This window comes from Strix uralensis, chromosome Z (genome assembly GCF_047716275.1).
Source record: "Strix uralensis isolate ZFMK-TIS-50842 chromosome Z, bStrUra1, whole genome shotgun sequence".
In the NCBI taxonomy this organism is placed as follows: Eukaryota; Metazoa; Chordata; class Aves; order Strigiformes; family Strigidae; genus Strix; species Strix uralensis.
Window position 1 is genome coordinate 50,829,533 of NC_134012.1, and position 19,159 is coordinate 50,848,691.

Consider the following 19,159-nt stretch of genomic DNA (forward strand, 5'->3'; position numbering starts at 1 on the left):
CCACCTTCCACTACTGAAATGGAACACACACACACAAAAAAATACTCATAAATGAAAGGCAGCCAAAAAAGTAGAGGTGAAAGAAGTCAGATCACCCTGATAATTCATTCTCAGGGAAGTCAGGGAAAAAAAAAAACCCACACCACTAAGAAATTCTAGGCATACAGATTCAAGAAGGGAGGGAGGTTTAAGTGGTGCATCTGAAGTGACAGGAAAGCTTGTTTTTGTAAAAATGAAACTCAAGTAGGCTAACAAAAGAAGAAAAAAAATGGGATAACTGAAGCAGAATCTGAGTGAACTAAGACTACAACAGTCACAGGATGTTCAGACAAGCTCTACAGTATTTTTATATCATAAACAACTCTGGGATATGTCAGAGCTGGCTATCCTCAAAAGTAACTACTGTTCTGTTTCACAGCACCACATTCCAGGTGAAATTCACCTATGCCAATCTCAGATGCAAGCCTCAGAAATTACAAGAAAAAAATCACAGAACTGGCTGCACTTAAACCAACACTTTTTTGGGTGTATGGATAACATTCTTCAGCTCTCACTTTCTTTTGTAACCATCAGAGCATGAAAAGTAAAATACATAATTTTTTTAGGTTTTTGCTTTGTGTTATGTTTATAAAAATAGCAATTCCTGTAAAGGAGCCATTGGTATTTTTAGTATTTCTTATGATTAAATTGGGAAGGTTTGATTAACGTTGAAGCATCTTTGGCTTCTCTTACAATACACTACCATCCCCAAGGCAAAGTTGCACTTGGTGTAATTACAGAAAAGAAGCAGATCAAAGGTACTAGAGTTGTTTTAATTAACAAGATTATTCTCTGCTGCAGTTCTCATCTCTGGTTGTGCTCCTACTAGCCTATAGTTGTCCATAGTCAAAAGGATGTGGCCAGTCTGAAATAGTCTTTTTTTTTTTTTTTTTAATGCCAGCAGATCAAAATGGATGCTAATGAAGTTGGCCGAGCACAAAATAAGTGGCCTAAAAAGGTCACTACTCATTAATCTGATCACAATATAATAGGAAATGAATAAATGCCTTTGAAATTTAGCCCAGCAGAAAGAAGTAACATTCAAGTCACTAAAATTTTTCATTAACAGTGTGGCACCACTCATTACTGCTAATACAGGGCAAAGAAACAATGGCATGAGAAACTACTCCAGATACAGTAACTGCTAAATGCAGAACAAAATAAACTGAAACCCACCGACCAGTGTTTAGGTCGATATTTATAATTCTAATCCATAGAAGCCACAGAATTAAGTGTGTAAACTACAATCCTTTAACACAACATTAATAAAAGTCTGTTAAGATTATAAGAGGCACTGAACTTCAAAGCTAACACTTTGTAATTTTTCCATTTACCTTTAGCTTTTCTTCCTAAAATGTGGTACAGATTACATATATCTCAGTTCACCAATTTCAAACAAGTTACACTTCCCTTTAGTTGGTAAATTCTACATCCATTTTACTATTAAGTGTATAATTTCAAGAGTCCCTCCTAACATTCTTTAAAACTCCTTGAGAATCTTGTACTGGAAATAAAAACTCAGAAAATGTATGTGTCTATGAAGGAAAAAGGTAATTCTTGAATGGTAGAGACTTTCAGCTTGTGTACTCTTGCTTTCCACACTCCCAGCCCTATTCAAATTTCTTAGCCTCTCCAGAAGAGCTGACATATTACTGCACAAATATCTCTGCTGCTTAATGCTGAAATAAACTTTCACAGTTTGTAGAATAACCTTTGCCATTGCAAAAATAAGCATTTATTGTTAAAAAATTCTGCATTAGCCTGTAAAACCTTTAAGGAATGTTTTCCCCTCAATGCACGTGTGTTTATTTGTAAAACTCACAACCGTAATTTGTTCTGTGGTCTTCCAGCTGGATTCTCTGCTGGTCAGTAAAGTACAATGAAGTTCAAGTCTGAGGGCAGGCAGGCCAGTAGCACCTCCTTGCTTAAGAACTTAACTCACCTTCTAGCTAAGGGCACCGCTTCAGATCTCTCTATGCAAATATACAGATATTCAAGCTGGCTATCAACACCTAAATCAAGTATCAAAAACAATACAGTGATGGCAACAGAGCTGCTCTTCATGTCACTCATGTTTGCTATGGGGTTGACAAAGCCCCAAAGCAGGGTCAGACACCTGATTTACACCGAGGTCTCTCTTACCTTCTCATCTGCCTATATACCTACACTTAAGGAAACTGAAATACATTTACATTTCTACCTTTCTGTATTAAATTATTTGCATATTTGAACTGATTTATATAAAAATCACTAAATGTCAAGAATAAACACTTATTTTACATTCACAGTAAGGAGATGAGAAATCTTTGCCAATACTTCTAGTTATTTTTTGAAGAAATACAACTTACAGGTGACAAGGCCTGTAACTATTTTATCAGGCTCATCTGTGTTGAAACTACCTTACAAAAGTCTCATCAATTCACCAGTTCAAGGAATTCTGTCCCCACATTTGCATGCAGTTACTAGGCCAACACAAGGGTACCACAGAACTGCAAATGCATCATGTTTTTTGAAAAGTAATAAATGAAGAAAGTTACAAGAAATAAAATTCAGTTCCATCGGCCAAAAATCCATGAAGATACAAATAATTTCTGATTTCTTCAGTTATACTGCAACACACAGAACAATATACCTACCCACTTTGCTATTAACAGTAACAGTTGAAGACAACTCTTTTAAAAAAACACAGCTCCACTCCCCATTGTTTCCTTGCTAGGCACTCCCCTCTTTCCCAGCCTCAAACTGGAGCTGTGTCACTGACAAAGTCCTTCCACAGAAATCCAAAAGGCAGACCTAAGATTTAATTTCTTCAACATAATCACTCTTCGCATATGCTTTGTTAGACATATCTGCAAAATACTGAATACTACCTACTAGAGTATCTTTCTCAGCAAATGCTGATGATGCAGACACTCTTGAGACACTGTCAGGCAAACTACAGTATGTAACACCTTCATAATGCAACCTTTGACTGACACTAAGAACACTACTATCCTATTGTATCAGTACTATCCTATAACTTTGCCACGACCAACTCCTCTGTTGAGGAGTTCTTTCTGCCAGCTTTTGATCAAATGGCCAGGAATGACAGCATTAATATGACTTCATCATCAGTAATTACATTATTATCTTCTGTATCACAAGAAAGATACATGTCATGAATTTTAATTCATTTTGAATGGGGATAACTTAATACTACTAAATCAAAATCTCAATGCTCTTTTACAGTAGGTTGAATTTTCCCAAGCCAAGCTTCCACAGCTTCATCTTCTACCTCCAGTCTGATAAGCCCACCTACCGCAGCTAGGAAGCTGGTAAAAGCCCATCCAGCAGAAAACTCACTCAGCATAAGAGCTAATTGGTTTGTTCAGCTTGGAGAACTGTCTATAACTTCCTTAAGGGCAGCAGCAGAAGGGGAGGTGCTGATCTTCTCTCTCTGGTGACCAGCGAGAGGACACGACGAAATGGTATGAAACTGCATCAGGGGAAGTTCAGATTGGGCATTAGGAAAAGGTTGTTCTTCACTGAGATGGTGGTCAGTCACTGGAACAGGCTCCCAGGGAAGTCACGGCATCAAGCCTGTCAGAGTTCAAGGAGTGTCTGGACAGCGCTCTTAGTCGTACCAGTCTAGTCTTAGTTAGTCCTGTGAGGAGCAGAGAGTTGGATTTCATGTCCCTCACGGGTCCCTTCCAACTTGAGATATTCTACTGTAACTAATCTACATTGCTCTCAGCAATGGTGGTCACAGGGCACAGTTCTCAGGCACCACTGGAGTAACCATCCCTTTGCTATTAGATCCTAAGATCCAGATGGAGCTTCAGAAGGAGGACACACCTCTGCAAGTCTCAGGCTGCAGGGAATGCCTGCAGCCTGTCACTGGGGCATGTTGTCCACTAGCTGTGCTACAAAGTGAAAGAGCTGTGGGAGATCACCCTGCACAACATCAAAGAGCATAAGAAAGAGGTCAGCTGGATCTCTTCTGAGACCCTCAGCCTTCAGCTGCAGCAGAGGGGCATAAAGAACCTGTGCCCATTAAGCTTCTAAGACAGAACTCCTATTACAGTGAAGGCTGGAAGGTGGTGACCTCTCATACCAGGAGGAAGGCTCCTGCCTCACCCAGTGACTCGCAGTTATACAATAAGTTCAACATCTTCATAGCTTCATTATTCCCATTCTCATCAGCTGGGAGCTGGGAGTACTGTCCAATGGAGCATCTCTGATGGCTTGGCATAACCCACTCAGGACCACTAGATAAAAGCACAAAGTGAGAGCGGTAAAACACTCCCTGCTGCAGGGGATGAAGGCCCCCCATGGTCTGTCTTCTAGGAAAGTTTGCTGCTTGCTGGGGGCCCACATTTGGGGTATTGTGGAAAAGCAACCAAGACTCATCTGGCCCTCTGACTACTATCCTCTACTGCGCTTCTGTGTAGGCACCAGTGACACTGTTGGGGTGGCCTGAGAAGAATCAAGTATGACTACAGAGCTCTGGGGATGGCGGTCGAGGGAACATGTGGTGTTCTTGTCAGTCCTGCTGGTGAGGGGTAAGGGTCTCAGAAGAACCAATGGACCCTGCAAGTTAACAGCTAGTTGTGCAGCTGGTGTCAGCAGCAGGATTTTGATTTCTACAACCATGGGATCCTCTTTGAGGGTCAACAGCTACTAAAAAGAAATAGGATGCATTTACCAAATGGGGTGAAATAACCTCTGTCAATAGACTGGCCAAACTATTCTTAGGGAGAGATTTAAACTAGAAATTATAGGGAAGGTAGTGATTCCTCAGCAAACAAGTAAGGAAGTTGGGTAGGCAAGCCTCAGGGTGATGGGAACAGAAGGAATATAGAAATCAAAAAAACAGAGGTGAAGTGAGGACAGGCATGAGAAGGAGGTGCCTACAGAACAGCCGAATGGGGAAGGGTCCTAAGCCTGTACTGGGGAATTGGTTCATTTGGGTGACTTTCTGAAATGCTTCTAAACTCAGGATGGGAACAAACATCACCAGTGCTGAGCAGAGAGGAAGGATCAGCTCCCTTGACCTGCTGGAAGTGCTGGCAGGAGGAGAGAGAAGTTTGTGTGCAGTTACAGGGCTACAACCTCATTGGGATCATGGAGACATGGTGGGAAATTTTACATGACTGGCACGCTGTGATGGAGGAATATGGGCTTTTTAGGGAGGACAGCCTGAGAAGGGCAAGGAGGGCAAGTTGCCTTTTACGTGAGACACCAGCTGAAAAGCCTGGACCTCAGCCTTGGGACAGGTCAGTCAGTTTAGACTGTATGGGTCAAGATCAGCAGGCAGACCAACACAGGTGCTTTGTAGTGAGCATCTGCTCTAGACCTCCCAATCAGGTAGAAGTAGATGAGGCTTTCTTCAAACAACTGTAAGTAGTCTTATATTCACAGGCCTTGGTCCTCCTGGGCAGCTTTAACCATCCTGATACCTGCTGGAAGGACAACACAGCAGGGCTCAAGCAATCCAGGAGATCTGAGCACATTGATGACAAATTCCTGCCACACGTGATTGAGAAACCCACACAGAAAGTTGCTCTGCTGAATATGACACCTATGAACAAGGGAGAGGCAGCCTTGACATGACCATGAGATGGTGGAGTTCAGGATCCTAAGAAGAAAGAGCAGAGCAAAAAGTAGGACCATTGCCTTGCATTTCTAGAGAGCAGACTTCAACCTCTTCAGGGATCTGCTTGGAAGAATCCCACAGGATGTGTCCATGAAGAGATAACCAGTCCAGCAGAGTTGGCTGATATTCAAGGATCACCTCCTCCAAATTCAGCAAAGGTCCATCCCAACAAGCAGAAAATCAGCAGAGATGGCAGGAAGCCTGCATGGATGAGCCAGGAGCTCCTGACAAAACTCAGACTTAAAAAAACCAAAGAAATGTACAAGAGATGGAAGCAGGGACAGGTGACCCAGGAGGAATACAGAGCTGCTGTCTAAGCATGTAGGGATGGCTAAGGCTGACCTGGAGTTTAATCTGGTAAGGGATGTAGAGGGCAATAAGGAAGGCTTCTCCAAGTACAAAAACAGCAAAAAAGACAGCTAGGGAAAACATGAACCTGCTGCTGAATGGGGCGGGGGAACTGGTGACAGAGGACAGGGAAGGCTGAAGTGTTCAATGCCTGCTTTGCACCTGTCTTTAGCAGTAAAGCCAGCCTTTGAGGCCCTTGAAATCAGAGGGGGAAGTATGGAGCAAGGAAGACACTTGCAAAGTGGAGAAGGACAAGGTTAGGGAGCACTTTAACAAACTGGATGTTCAAAAGTCCACAGGGTTGCACTCATGCATGGGAGCTGGCTGATGCCATTGTGAGGCCAATTTGGATTATCTCTGGATAGTGACAGAGATTTCTGAAGACTGAAAGAAAGCAAATGTCACTTCAGTCTGCAAGAAGGGCAGAAAGATCCAGGAAACTACAGGTCAGTCAACCTCACATCAATCCCTGTGAAGGTAGTGGAAAAAATCCTCATGGAAACCATTTTCAAACACATGAAGGACAAGGGGATTGGGAGTAGTCAGATGGATCTACGAAGGGGAAAGCATGCTTGACCAACCTTACGGCCTTCTACAGTGAGGTAAGTAGCTTGGTGGATGAGGGGAGAGCAGTGGATGTTGTTTACCTCTAACTCTGGTAAGGCTTCTGACAGCGTCTCAGCCTCCCATAACAGCCTCCTAGATAAACTGATAAAGTACCACTTAGATAAGCCAACAATGAGGAGTGAGAACTGGCTGAACAGCCAGGTGCAGAGGGCTGTGACCAGTGGGACAAAGTCCAGTTGAAGGCAAGTCGCTAGTGGAGTACTTCAGGGGTTGATACGGGGGCCAATATTGTTTAACCTCTTCATTAGTGACCTGGCTGCTGGGACAGAGTGCACCCTTAGCAAGTTCAGAGATGATACACTGGGAGGAGTGGTGGGTACATGGCTGTGCTGCCATCCAGAGGTGTGACCGATAAATGAACAAGCACCAAAGGAACGCTGAAGAGAGTAACGGGCTTAGGCAGGGTTCGACCCATGCATTCCTTCCCAGCAACTCAGGACACATGGTGTAGTGATGGTTAGCACTCAGAAACTGGTAATCACATTTCTATTGTGATCCAACATGCACTGTAGATTGCAATTGCTATATTGTGATTCTATCATGATTTCAGTACACTGCTGTATCACTCTGCTAAATCAAAATTTGTCTAACATCAGATATGTTCAAATAAGAAAACCAGCTATTAAACTTTCAACCTTTCGCTATGTGGAATACTTAGAAAAACCTCATCAGGGAATACTGGACTTCAACAAGATGGACCTTGACAGGCTGGAGAAATGGGCTAAGAGGAACCTCATGAAGTTTCAACAAAAGGAAATGCAAAGTCCTGCATACAGGGAAGAATAACCCCAGGCACCAGTACATGCTTTGGTACCAAATGGCTGCAAAACAGCTCTGCAGAGAAGGACCTGGCAGACAAGCAGCTAATCATAAGCCAGCAAAGTGTCCTTGCCCTTGCCACAAAGGCAGTCAACAGCATCGTGGCCTGTATTAAGAACACTGCCTGGAGATTAAGGGAGTGAGAGGTCAGGAGTCCTCTCTAGTCAGCACTGGTGAGGCCACATCTGGAGTGTTGGGTCCAGCCCTGGGCTTCCCAGTACAATACAGACAAACTTACCAGAGCATGTCCAGCACATGGCCAAAGATGACTAAGGGACTGGAGCTTTTTTTGTAGGAGAGGCTGAGAGCTGGAACTCTTCTGCCTGGAAAAGGGAATGGTCAGGAAGATCTTATCCATGTGTATAAACGCCTGATAGGACGAAGACAAAGAAGCCAGACTCTTCTCAGCAGCACCCACTATCAGGGCAAGAGACAATGGTCATAACTAAAACACATGAAACTCCATCTGAACACAGGAAAACACTTTTCTACTGGTCAAACACTGGAAGAGGTTCTCAGACTGGTTGTGGAGTCTCCATCCTTGGAGATATTCAAAACCCAGCTGGACATGGTCCTGGACAACCTGCTATAGCTGACCCTGCCTGAGCAGCAGTCTGGACTATATGATCTCAAGAGATCCCTGCCAACCTCACCCATTCTGTGATTCTGTGATATAAGCAACAGTGAGATGACACGGCGATCATACTCCAACTGCACCTGAGAACCCTAACCCTGCCAGACTGTGAGAGCGGTCATTGACAATTATGTTCTGATAGGAAGCGGGCATTCCACTTCACACAGCTAAACAAAAAATGCCTACAGTGGCCCCCTACAGGAGCCACTCCTGTTTAACATCTTTACTGACGATCTAGACGAGGGGATCGAATGCACCCTCAGTAAGTTTGCAGAAGACACCAAGTTGGGTGGGAGTGTTGATCTGCTCGAGGGTAGGGAGGCTCTGCAGAGAGACCTGGACAGGCTGGGGCGATGGGCTGAGGCCAACTGTAGGAGTTTCAATAAGGCCAAATGCCGGGTGCTGCACTTGGGCCACAACAACCCCCAGCAGCGCTACAGGCTTGGGGAGGAGTGGCTGGAGAGCTGCCAGTCAGAGAGGGACCTGGGGGTATTGATTGACAGCCGGCTGAACATAGGCCAGCAGTGTGCCCAGGTGGCCAAGAAGGCCAATGGCATCCTGGCTTGTATCAGAAATGGCGTGGCCAGCAGGGACAGGGAAGGGATCTTACCCCTGTACTCGGCACTGGTGAGGCCGCACCTCGATTCCTGTGTTCAGTTTTGGGCCCCTCACTACAAAAAGGACATTGAATTACTCGAGCGTGTCCAGAGAAGGGCATTGAAGCTGGTGAAGGGTCTGGAGCACAGGTCATACGAGGAGTGGCTGAGGGAACTGCAGTTGTTTAGTCTGGAGGAGGCTGAGGGGAGACCTCATCGTCCTCTACAACTGAAAGGAGGTTGCAGAGAGCTGGGGATGAGTCTCTTTAACCAAGTACTAAGTGATAGGACAAGAGGTAATGGCCTCAGATTGCGCCAGGGAAGGTTTAGACTGGATATTAGGAAGCATTTCTTTCCAGAAGGGGTTGTTAGGTGTTGGAATGGGCTGCCCAGGGAGGTGGTGGAGTCCCCATCCCTGGAGGTGTTTAAGAGTAGGGTCAACTTAGCGCTGAGGGATGTGGTGTAGTCAGGAACTGTTAATGTTGGGTTGATGGCTGGACTGGATGATCTTCAAGGTCTTTTCCAACCTAGACGATTCTGTGATTCTGTGAAAAAATGACCGCAAAGTATAAGATGATAATACTGCACCTTTTCACCACCATTTGGAGAAGGAGCTAGATAACTAGAATCTTGTTATCACCGCTGCACCATCCACAAGTAACAGAGATCCCCATAGACTAGATGAAACTTACTCTCCTTCACAGTAGCTCATTACATACACATACCAAACCAGTATACAGTAACTCCCTCCTGAAATCCTACAAGAGTCCTTCCAGTCACACAGTGACGCCACCTCTCCTGATGAAGGAAAATAATTAGTGGTACAACCTGGCTTTTAGCTGCTGCCAAATTTAACATGAATGTGAATGGATCTCATTTTTGTTTCATCTGCTCAGCCCTTTTCTTTCTGTCTCCTGATGATGCACAAATTTAGCTCCTTCTAAATTCTGCTGAACCACTTTCTTTATCCATGTAATTTTGACATGTAGGTTCTCAAAGACACTTGTAAACCCACTTTATGCATTTAACTATACTGAAAATAAGTAAATTCAGAAAAAATGTTGCTCTGATTTAGGAGTCATTAGAAGTTCTAATAGTGTTTTAAAATATTTGTCTTTGATACACCACTTAAGAACCTGGAATAATAAAATTCACTGAAGTCATGTCTGTCACCTAACCATGTGTATTTTTTTTCTTTATTCAATGCAAGCATAATAGGAAATGCATGAAACTTTTTAAAGAATATCAAACAGACCAGTAAGTCACCTCTAACAAGTCATGAACCATGGTGAAATAAAAGGTTTCAGTTACATAAGAAGTTTATTTAAGCAGTGATAAGGAATCAATACTTTCAGGGAGTGAAAAATTCCAATAAACTTAGAGCAGTGGAAATAAATGCCTAGAGTTCACTTTTAAGAACATCAAAGAAATCAAAGGCTATGAGGCCATTTTTTTGCAGCAGGCATTGCTAAAAAAATTAATGCATGCTTAATTAACTTTTTCTGATAGTTAATTAAAATTCATGTACACTTAGCTACTATACCAATGTGCTATAAAGCAACTGCATATAATTACTTTGTTGAAGTAAGACCCCATTGCTTATTCAGACTCAGACTTTATATGACTTCACAGGATTAACAAATACAGGACACATACGTTACATTTTTCCTCAAAATATGAAGCAGCACTATGCCATCACATGCCATTATCAATCTGTCAGTGCTATCAAGAGCACTCACACAGTACCCAGATTAAGTATATTTAGATTTAGGCAAAGGGAACATTTGTATTAAAGGATTAAAGTTATTCCTTCCTTTCCACACCCCCCCGCCCCCCCTTCTTGAAATACAAATACTGTATAACAGCATACGTCATAGCAGAACATGAGAAAACATCAGCGCTTGTTATCCTAACTTTACAACATAAATTAGTCCTGCAAACACAGAGGGTCATTTCCAGTTGGGATTTGTGATGGCCCACGAGACCTAGCAATGCCCATGGATCATAAATGATACTCACAGTCAAAAATCTTGTTTTTTCCTGAATGCATTCCTCAGAAAAGAGGAAAACATTCCTCTTTTACTCCTACTACAGTAAAATTCTGCATATGCACAGTCAGGATCTGTGGTAGTAAGTCATTGTGCATTTATTGCTTTTGTACTACCAAAAGGCTTCTTCTCTAACAGCACACCAAGTATCTAGAAAGAGTGAACTCTGTCCCACACAAGGACAAAATTTCAAAATGTTATATTGCGCTCAGAGTGTCACACCACAAAATCAAATTGTTGTCCTATATGGTTTCAGTTGTGGGGCCTACTGATTTTGTTTTCCAGGCTAACAGCAACCTGGAAACTATGTTGAGCTTATTCTCCAATTTAAATGTTTGGGTGTGGGCTTTAACTTCTGAAAGCAAGCTGAACATTTAAGTCAGCCGAGAAAGCCTTAAGAACTTATCAAATAACCATCAGTGATTCAGAGTTTATCACCACTGACCTTTTGGTTTCGGCAGACAAACAGAACACGTATTAAATTGTAGCCTCAAGAATAAAACAGCATAAAGTCAACTGCACGTACTTCATTTGCATCAGCCATTTGTCATCTCAAACATCAACTATGCATAGGATCATTTTCCACAATCTTTTTTTTAAACTAGCACTTACACATACACACCCCTTCAAAATGTAGAATTTCATTACATTATTTCATTCAAATTCTCCAACATAAGCTATTGCAAACGCTAGCATTTTCTTCATAACCACCATAGGCAACAGAAAGTCTCAAAGACGTAATACTTCTGTTCCTTCAGGACACTCAAATCATTCACATTATCCAAAATGAAAACTTACCGACCTTACTGCCATATTTCTGTTTCACATCTTGACAGATTCAGTACTTGTTAGAAAGCTGTCAATCAGCTGTCATGTCATATAAAAAAAAAGCCAAAACTTTAAGTCGGTCCCCATGGGGAATCACTAGATGATGCTAAAGAGAAACCATTCTTCTGTGCTTTTGTGTTCTATTCAGACCATCACCACTATAAACATTGATTCCAAACACACTTAAATTACATTCATTAAGGTCCTTTACAATAAAAATCTACTCTGTAGTTTAGAAAAATCAAGGGATTCAGCTGAAGATACCTGTTCCCCACCATCACCACCATAATGTTCAGAGTAATAATCAAGCTTCATAATATTCCTTCCCACGATATACCCTAAGTCACTGCCTTACTCACTTTTACTCCAAGTCATGTCGCAGAATGCTGTGCTCAATGACAAGGACGATTTAGTTATATTCCTGAGGAAGACAATGGAGAGGATACACTGCAAAAATAAACTGAGTGCACGATTCAGTCCTGCATCCCAATCTCCATCAAAACTTCAGTTTTAAAAAAATTGTCACTTAATTTGTCTCTTAAAAACCAAGCAGCTCTGTGGCCATTTTATCCACAGTTTCTCTGGCCCCATATTTCTTTAAGTGTCTGTCCTCATTGTATCTTCACAGCATTGCTCTTCACAACAAGTGTAATCCATTTACAGCTTTTTAGGAAGCTGGTGTTTTAATACTACATGGTGATGAGGAGCTGAGTAAATACATCAGGTTTTGAGTAAATACATTAGGTTTTACTATGGAAGAAAACCGCGAGATGCCTATTCTCAAACCATTTTTATGGGAGACTCAGAGAATCTGTTCAAAACTGAAGGAACTAGAACAGAGATTATGAAACACACTGACAAAATAAGCAATAACCAGCAGCATCCTACAGGCATTTTAAAAGAACTCAAGGTTAAATAGCTGAATGAGGAACGACAGTGGGATAACTCTCATTCAGCAGTTCCTTGGCACCTCAGGTCTAGAAAGGGCAAACATGAAACAACTTTACAAAAAATAAAAATCTGCAATAAATAAAACTATTAATGTAAGCAGAAAGTATAATTAAAAATATGGCTAGTGAACACTTACAAAAATGCATGATTTACATAAGAATTGGCATGGCTTTTGCAAAAGGAAATCCAGCCTTTCAAAACTAATTAAGATCTCTGAAAGATTTAACCAACACCGGGGTGAAGGTGCTGTAGTTCTCAAAAATCAGCTTTGGCTCTCCAACAGACTTAAAACAAAGTCCCTTACCAAAAGGTTACTAGGAAACTAAGCAGCCTAGACCTTTATTTTACAAATGTTATGACTCCCACAATACTTACTTTTTATGATGACTTATTTACAGAAATCTTACTAAAAATAAGCTCCTGAACCCTAATGCTATTTAGAGGGACTACAACTACACTGTTAGTAAATTACGTGCCTTTCTACTTGTTTTACCAATCAACGGAAGCAGATGAAATCAATATAGGTAGAGGAAAACTTTTTCTTTGGCAGTTCTGCACAAATTTGTCAGTTCAGGAACAAATGACATACTGCCAACTCCATTAAAAGGACATATATACGCAGATATACACAGATATTTCTGTAAGATCAAAAGCCACTGCCCACTTTAAAAAAATTCCCAAGTTCACGTCAAGTTATATTGACCCCCTGCTTTTCCCAGTGCTTGGATTTCAAAATTAGCTGTAAAGTTATTAGATGTTAGTTGTTTTGACAGAGCACCAAAGACTGTGCAGCCATACTGAGGTCTCATGTACTTTACTTTTACTGCATGGCATCAGGGGACACCGCACCCGCCCTTTTCCACCTCACCCTCCCACAGACTCCAGGGAACATTTTCCACCTTGTCCAGGCGTCACAGATGCAAGCTGTGCTTGGCAAGAGAGGCTTGGGGTCAAGCCCAGTGCAGACAAATTTACACGTCTGGTGAGAACAACCAGAGGCTTCTTAAAAAAAAAAAAAAAAAACAAAAAAAAAAAAACAAAAAAACCCCCACAAACCAAACCAAAACCAAACCAAAAAACCCCACAACTTTACAGCAGCTCGTTGCCAGCCTCTGTAAGTGCCCCCAAGCCCTCCCCTCCTGCCCGCTGCCCACCATCTTCACCGCCAAGCGCTGCCGAAGCGGTTGCCCCGCCCCGCCGCAAGGAAGGCGCTTCCCTGACGTGAAACGGCTGACGGGCGCCCCGAAACTCTGATCTGCCGCTCCGCTGCCTACATACATCTTGTAGATCTCTACGAGATACGTGTATACGCTGCCACGGTGACACGGCCTGTCTCAGACAGAGACACGCGACACTTCAGTTACACTCGAGTCGGGGGGGGGGGGGGGGTCAGCGGTGGTCGCCGTGAGGGCGACTTCTTCCCTGCTAAGTAACCGGCCCCGGTTGCTAAGTAACCAAGCCCCGTTTCCCCTGAGCTCTGCACCGCCCGCCGCCCCCCGCCACCACGACGCACCGCCCCAAGGCCTCAGCGCAGCCTCCTAAAGGCCGGGGCGGGGCGAGGGCCGGCCGGGCCCGCCAGCGCCGCGGCTTCTCTACCGTGCTGCCCCGCGCCTCACCTGCAGCGCCCGCATTCCGGCCGCCTCTCGCAGCGCTCCACCGGCAGCTCCCACAGGCCCGCGCAGCCTTCGCCCTCCTCACCCAGCGCCGGGGCCGAGGCCGAGGCCGGGGCCGGGGCCGGGGCCGGGGCCGCCGTGCTGCCCCGCTCCATGCCGGCACGGCGGGAGGCACCGGCCACCACCAGAGGGCGCCGGCGGGCAGGAAAAGCCGCCGTTCCCTCGAGGCGCCGCCGCCCCTTCGCGGGGCTCGTCCAATCGGGGCTCGGGGAGCCCTTCACTCGGCTCGTTGCGGGGCGCCGCAGCCAGCAGGGGGCGCTGTTGGCGCGCGTCGCTGCTGGGCCCAGGCTCTCCCCGCTCGGGCCCCTCCCGCCGCCTCCCCGGGGAGCGGCGCCCGGCGGGGCGGGGCGGCGCCTGAGGCTCCGGGAGCGCGGAGCCGCACCTGCCCTGACCCGGAAGGGTGTCGGTATCTGCAGGCGGCGAGAGCGGCGATAACAGCCCGTCTGTCACAGCGGATGAGCTGAGCCTAACGCCTCCCGGCTGGCTTCGGCCTTGCCCGCCGCACCGGCCCTGCCCGGCGACAAGCGCTGCCACGCGCGGCATCTCCTTCGGCGCGAATTGCAGCTTAGCCTGTGGCTCTCGGCCCATCCGAGCAGCACCGGGACTGGGGCGGGCAGAACGCAGCGGGACGGCAGGCCTGGCTGGAGCCTGGCTCGGGGCCGCTTCAGGGTAGGCGTTTGGGCCTTCCCATTTTTGTAGGTATCCTTTACACTCGAAGAGAGAGGCTGCAGCACAAGCTATGCTAGGAGGGTGGTACAGTAACAGATAAGCTCTGAGTGCCTTTTCCAAGCTCTGTTAGTGCCTTAAATAGAAGAAACTGTAGATACAGATCAGGATTTAGATGCAAGTTATATTCTGCTCATTAAGTCAGATATTATAATAAACACAATATATTGGAGTCACTTATACAGTGACATGAAAGGTTTACCTTAGAAATCTACTGAAATACAGTAACTAGTGGATCTCCACACAAGAGATCCTCTCCTGAAATTAGCAACTGCAGATGAGTTGGCTGGTTGTGTTACTTCCTGTTTTCTGCAACCAAAATGAAATGTAGAGCATTTACATACTTACAATCTTCAGAGCCAATTGATGTAATTTAGGCCTGCTGGGACTAGATACATGTACCATATTAAGATGGTTTTGCTTTTAGATTTTGTGGTTTTGTACTGTAGTTTTGTATCTGTAGCTCAAGCTACAAACGAATTAATTTTCTTGTGTAGCTGCTAGAATGCATTTTACTCACAAGACAAAAATCACAGAAGCTGGCTGTAAAATTATACAGTGTAAATGAAAATTAAAAAAAGGAAAAGGTAAGGGACAATGCCACTATGGAAGTTTTGAATTATAAAGTTACTTATTGCTGGTATTATAGGTCACCTAATTTAGGATAGGGGAGCTAATAGGGAGGAAACTTTTCAATTAAGCTGAAAGCCTTGTCACAGAATGAGTTGGTATAAACTACAAATTGCTTATTTAGGTTGATTATTAGAAGTAACGCAGTTGCAGTGGACAGAAGAAGGAGTATGGATGATTTAGTCCAGGGACACCTTCCTGCTTCTGTGTTACTGAAGAGAGTTCCTATGCAGTGCTACTGACAGGAGGAACCTGGGTATGCCTTCACAGCTTCCCATGAGAGTGAGGTTTTAGCTGGTCTGGTAGCAATAATTGGCTTCAGTCATAAGCTTAAAAGTAAACCAGGGTAAACCATTCTGGTCTGACTACACAGAAAAAGAAATCTGATCTGCAGATAGATGCCTAAAATAAATGTAAGAATAGCATGACATGAAGTAATTTATTGTCAAGGGAATAAGCAGATATAGCAAGGAATGGAATACATAGAGGGTAAACACAGGGGGAGTGCTGCAGCCTTTCTCTGTATATATACATCTGAAGAGGAAAATGAACAGTTTAAACTGAAGGAAAATGTTGGCACAAGGTCAGGTTAGGATAAACTGCCCATGACTAAAATGTAGGCTTGAAGATAGAGGGTTTCTGTTATCAGAACTTTGCTGTCTGGGCTACCAACAAAAGCAGAAGGGGTTAAAAGCCAGCTCAACCCTAGTGTTTTTTTGGAACAGAGCTAGTGTTTGCTATATGCATGTTGTTCCAGAGCTTAACAGAGCAGCAACTTATCTGACTACAGGCCAGCAGACTACAAATCTGACACAATATACTCATTTAAAAAAACTGGAAGCATGATTTATAGGCCAAAAAGTCTTAAATGTTTAACAGAACAAGTTTAAGAGGAGGACTGCCTGAATATTGAAGATTGAGGCAAAAAGTAAAATAGTTTCTATCGCAGATCTTGATAATCAGTCTTTTGCAGGCTAATAGGTAGATATGTCCACAGTACCTATTTAATGCATGACTACCTTGAGTATTTGATGTGCATACTTAAACCCAAATTAACACTTCCACCACCATATTAGAAACCTGAGAAACAGCATCTCGTTGGACCAGTGTTTGCAATTTGTAAATTTACAGACCTAAATGATGGCGTGACTGGAAGATTTTTACTTGCATTTACTACTCTCTGATGTACTGTACTGTTCCCTTTTTGGGATCATGAATGGTCATGTGTGTAGTGACTAGCTGTAGACTAACTGTAGTATGGAAAGTCCATTAAATTTTATGGAAAGTACCGTTCTTCTGCACATGCAATCTCTTCTGCATCCTGACACAAACCATTTCTCTTTTATTCTAGAATTAGCTCTTACTAAGAATGGGTTAGACTTCTTGCTGTTAAAAGTCATGTACCCAGAAAATTGTGTCATCCCTCCCACAGTGAGAAGTTCAAATTTAATATATACTTGTTTTAAGACATGTGAAGCAGCTGTCAGGATGGCAGTTCTCAAACAAGCATATTCAAATGGCAGGTGTAGTTCCCCAGCAGCTTTAGCCAGTTTAATCCAAAAAGTGCCATGTTTCTACTCCTTGGCTTGACTCATGGTTTCAAATACCAACTTAAGCAATTTGAAATCCTGTAGGATTTATGATCTTGTTTTGCAAAAGCTGTATCCTCATGCAGAATGCGCTTTCATGGCAGCTCACAAATGTTGAATTCAGGCCAGTTGTGGTTCTGCTTTCCTGTCCCCTCCATACTTGGCCATACATTGAGGGGATTGATTAAAACGCCACCAGTTACGCTGGATGAAGTGCATGGATGGGCTAACTGTGCAGTCACTGGTGTCAGTGTGAGGTGTGGGCTGCATAAGTGGAGTTGGAGGTAGGAGCTTGGAAGCCATGGCAGGCTAAGTTGCTGTCTCGACACACCTCAAAGTGAGCCTGGAGAACTGACTAGCACTGACTGTGAGCCAGGAGGAAACAAGCTTGGAGACAGGTGAGCTTGGAAATGTTCATACAAAGGCTGCAATGAAAAAGAAGAGATGATGTTTTTGTTTGTTCTCCTTTATTTCTGCCTCAATTCCTTACAACAGAAAACAGACATCTTGCTATTTGTACAGAAGAATGGTATTAACAAATCACCTAAGCTGGCAATGTGTGTGAACAGAAGCTTCCATGCCCATATAGAAACCAGGATATTAGATAAGGGGGTTCGTGAACAATATTGGTAAATAGCATTATGGGTGGCAGTAGAGCTCGTGTGGGACAAGTTTGGGGGTGCCTGAACTGAAAACCAGGAACTGCTGAGTTTTGGGGAAGAGCGTGCTTTATGTTTGACACAAACATGCACTGACCTGGTTTGCCAGCCCGCTTGTTTCCTGAGGCAGGCCTTTTTGAAGCAAAAAGAATGGTTTAGTGAGACAAGGTAGCTGGCCAGAATAATACAACTCCAGCCTCCTACCAAGGACTTGGTGACTATTGCTGAAGGTGCTGTATTTTTTGACATGTATAGAGATGCTGTGAGGCTCAAGGGCATAAGCTGTCTGTGACTGTTCTAGAAGATGCCATACTATAATCGATTCATGACACAAGAGCTGGGAATAAAACATCCTATTTTACTTGTTTGCCTTGGCAGCTAAGGATTGCAGATAAGAAAAACAAAACAAAACAAAACAAAAAACCACCCAAAAACACATGAAAAGGATTTAGCCATATAATACTGAAAAACTGATTGCATGGTAAGAACACTGTAACGATGTACAATGCATAATGTTATCTCCTAATCTGTTGAACCTGCGGGCTTCAGACATTACCCATTGTGTTTAAAGTCTTTGGATTTGTCTATCATTCATGATCACTCACTGCTTTGTAAAAACTGACAGCAAGTGACTTGAAAAACACAGAATTAATTGCAGATATTTTATTCACTACTTATTGTTTGAAAATGTCCTTTAAACTAGAGAAACAGCAGCAGCAACAGAAACACCCTGTTTCTTGCTTAATCTTCATCTGCATTTTTTTCTGTTGATGTAAGAACTAAAATTTGTGCAATCATGTCCAAAATGCTTTGCAATAGTGATTCTGCCTTTATTCTGTCTGATGAAAATTCTTCTGCAGACCTAACTATAGCTCTTTAGCACCTCTCCTCTACAGTGTTTGCGGAAAGAAAGATACTTTCCATGACACTGTTTTCTTTTCAGAATCGCAGGATTTGGGGGATAATAATGTTCATCCATTAAAACTTTTTTTCTCCAGCTTGGAGATACCTTGTAAGGAAACACTTGTTAAGAACTATTTCCATGTGAGGAAATAGCTTAAAATAACTATTCCATCCCAGCTATCTCATGATAACTCCTGTATATACACTTTTATTTTTGGTTATAACTGCACAAATGAGTTACCGTGAAATAATGAGGGTGTGACTTTGCACGTTAACTACTACATCACAAAACTGCCAGTGTGCATGTTTTGTCATGCTGTTAATACCAGAGGAAGTGTTCTTCCTCCTTCTCCCTTTCACTTATGGATAATTACCTGCCATATTGAAAAAGTAATAGTGTAGACAAAGACACGTTACAAGTAGAACCATATTTCTTTACTAAGTCTTACAACAC

General features: G+C 43.4%; 1 protein-coding gene across 2 annotated transcripts in view; it reads right to left on the reverse strand.

Moving 5' to 3' along the window:
- The window catches only part of DTWD2 (DTW motif tRNA-uridine aminocarboxypropyltransferase 2), a 100,122-nt gene extending 85,807 nt beyond the window's left edge, over window positions 1-14,315 (reverse strand). For both annotated transcript variants that reach the window (XM_074855802.1, XM_074855803.1), the window contains exon 1: window positions 14,142-14,315. In XM_074855802.1, coding sequence (XP_074711903.1) covers window positions 14,142-14,293 — 152 coding nt within the window. In that variant the 5' untranslated portion in view covers window positions 14,294-14,315. The remainder of the gene's footprint in view (window positions 1-14,141) is intronic.
- Between the last annotated feature and the right edge of the window lie 4,844 nt (window positions 14,316-19,159).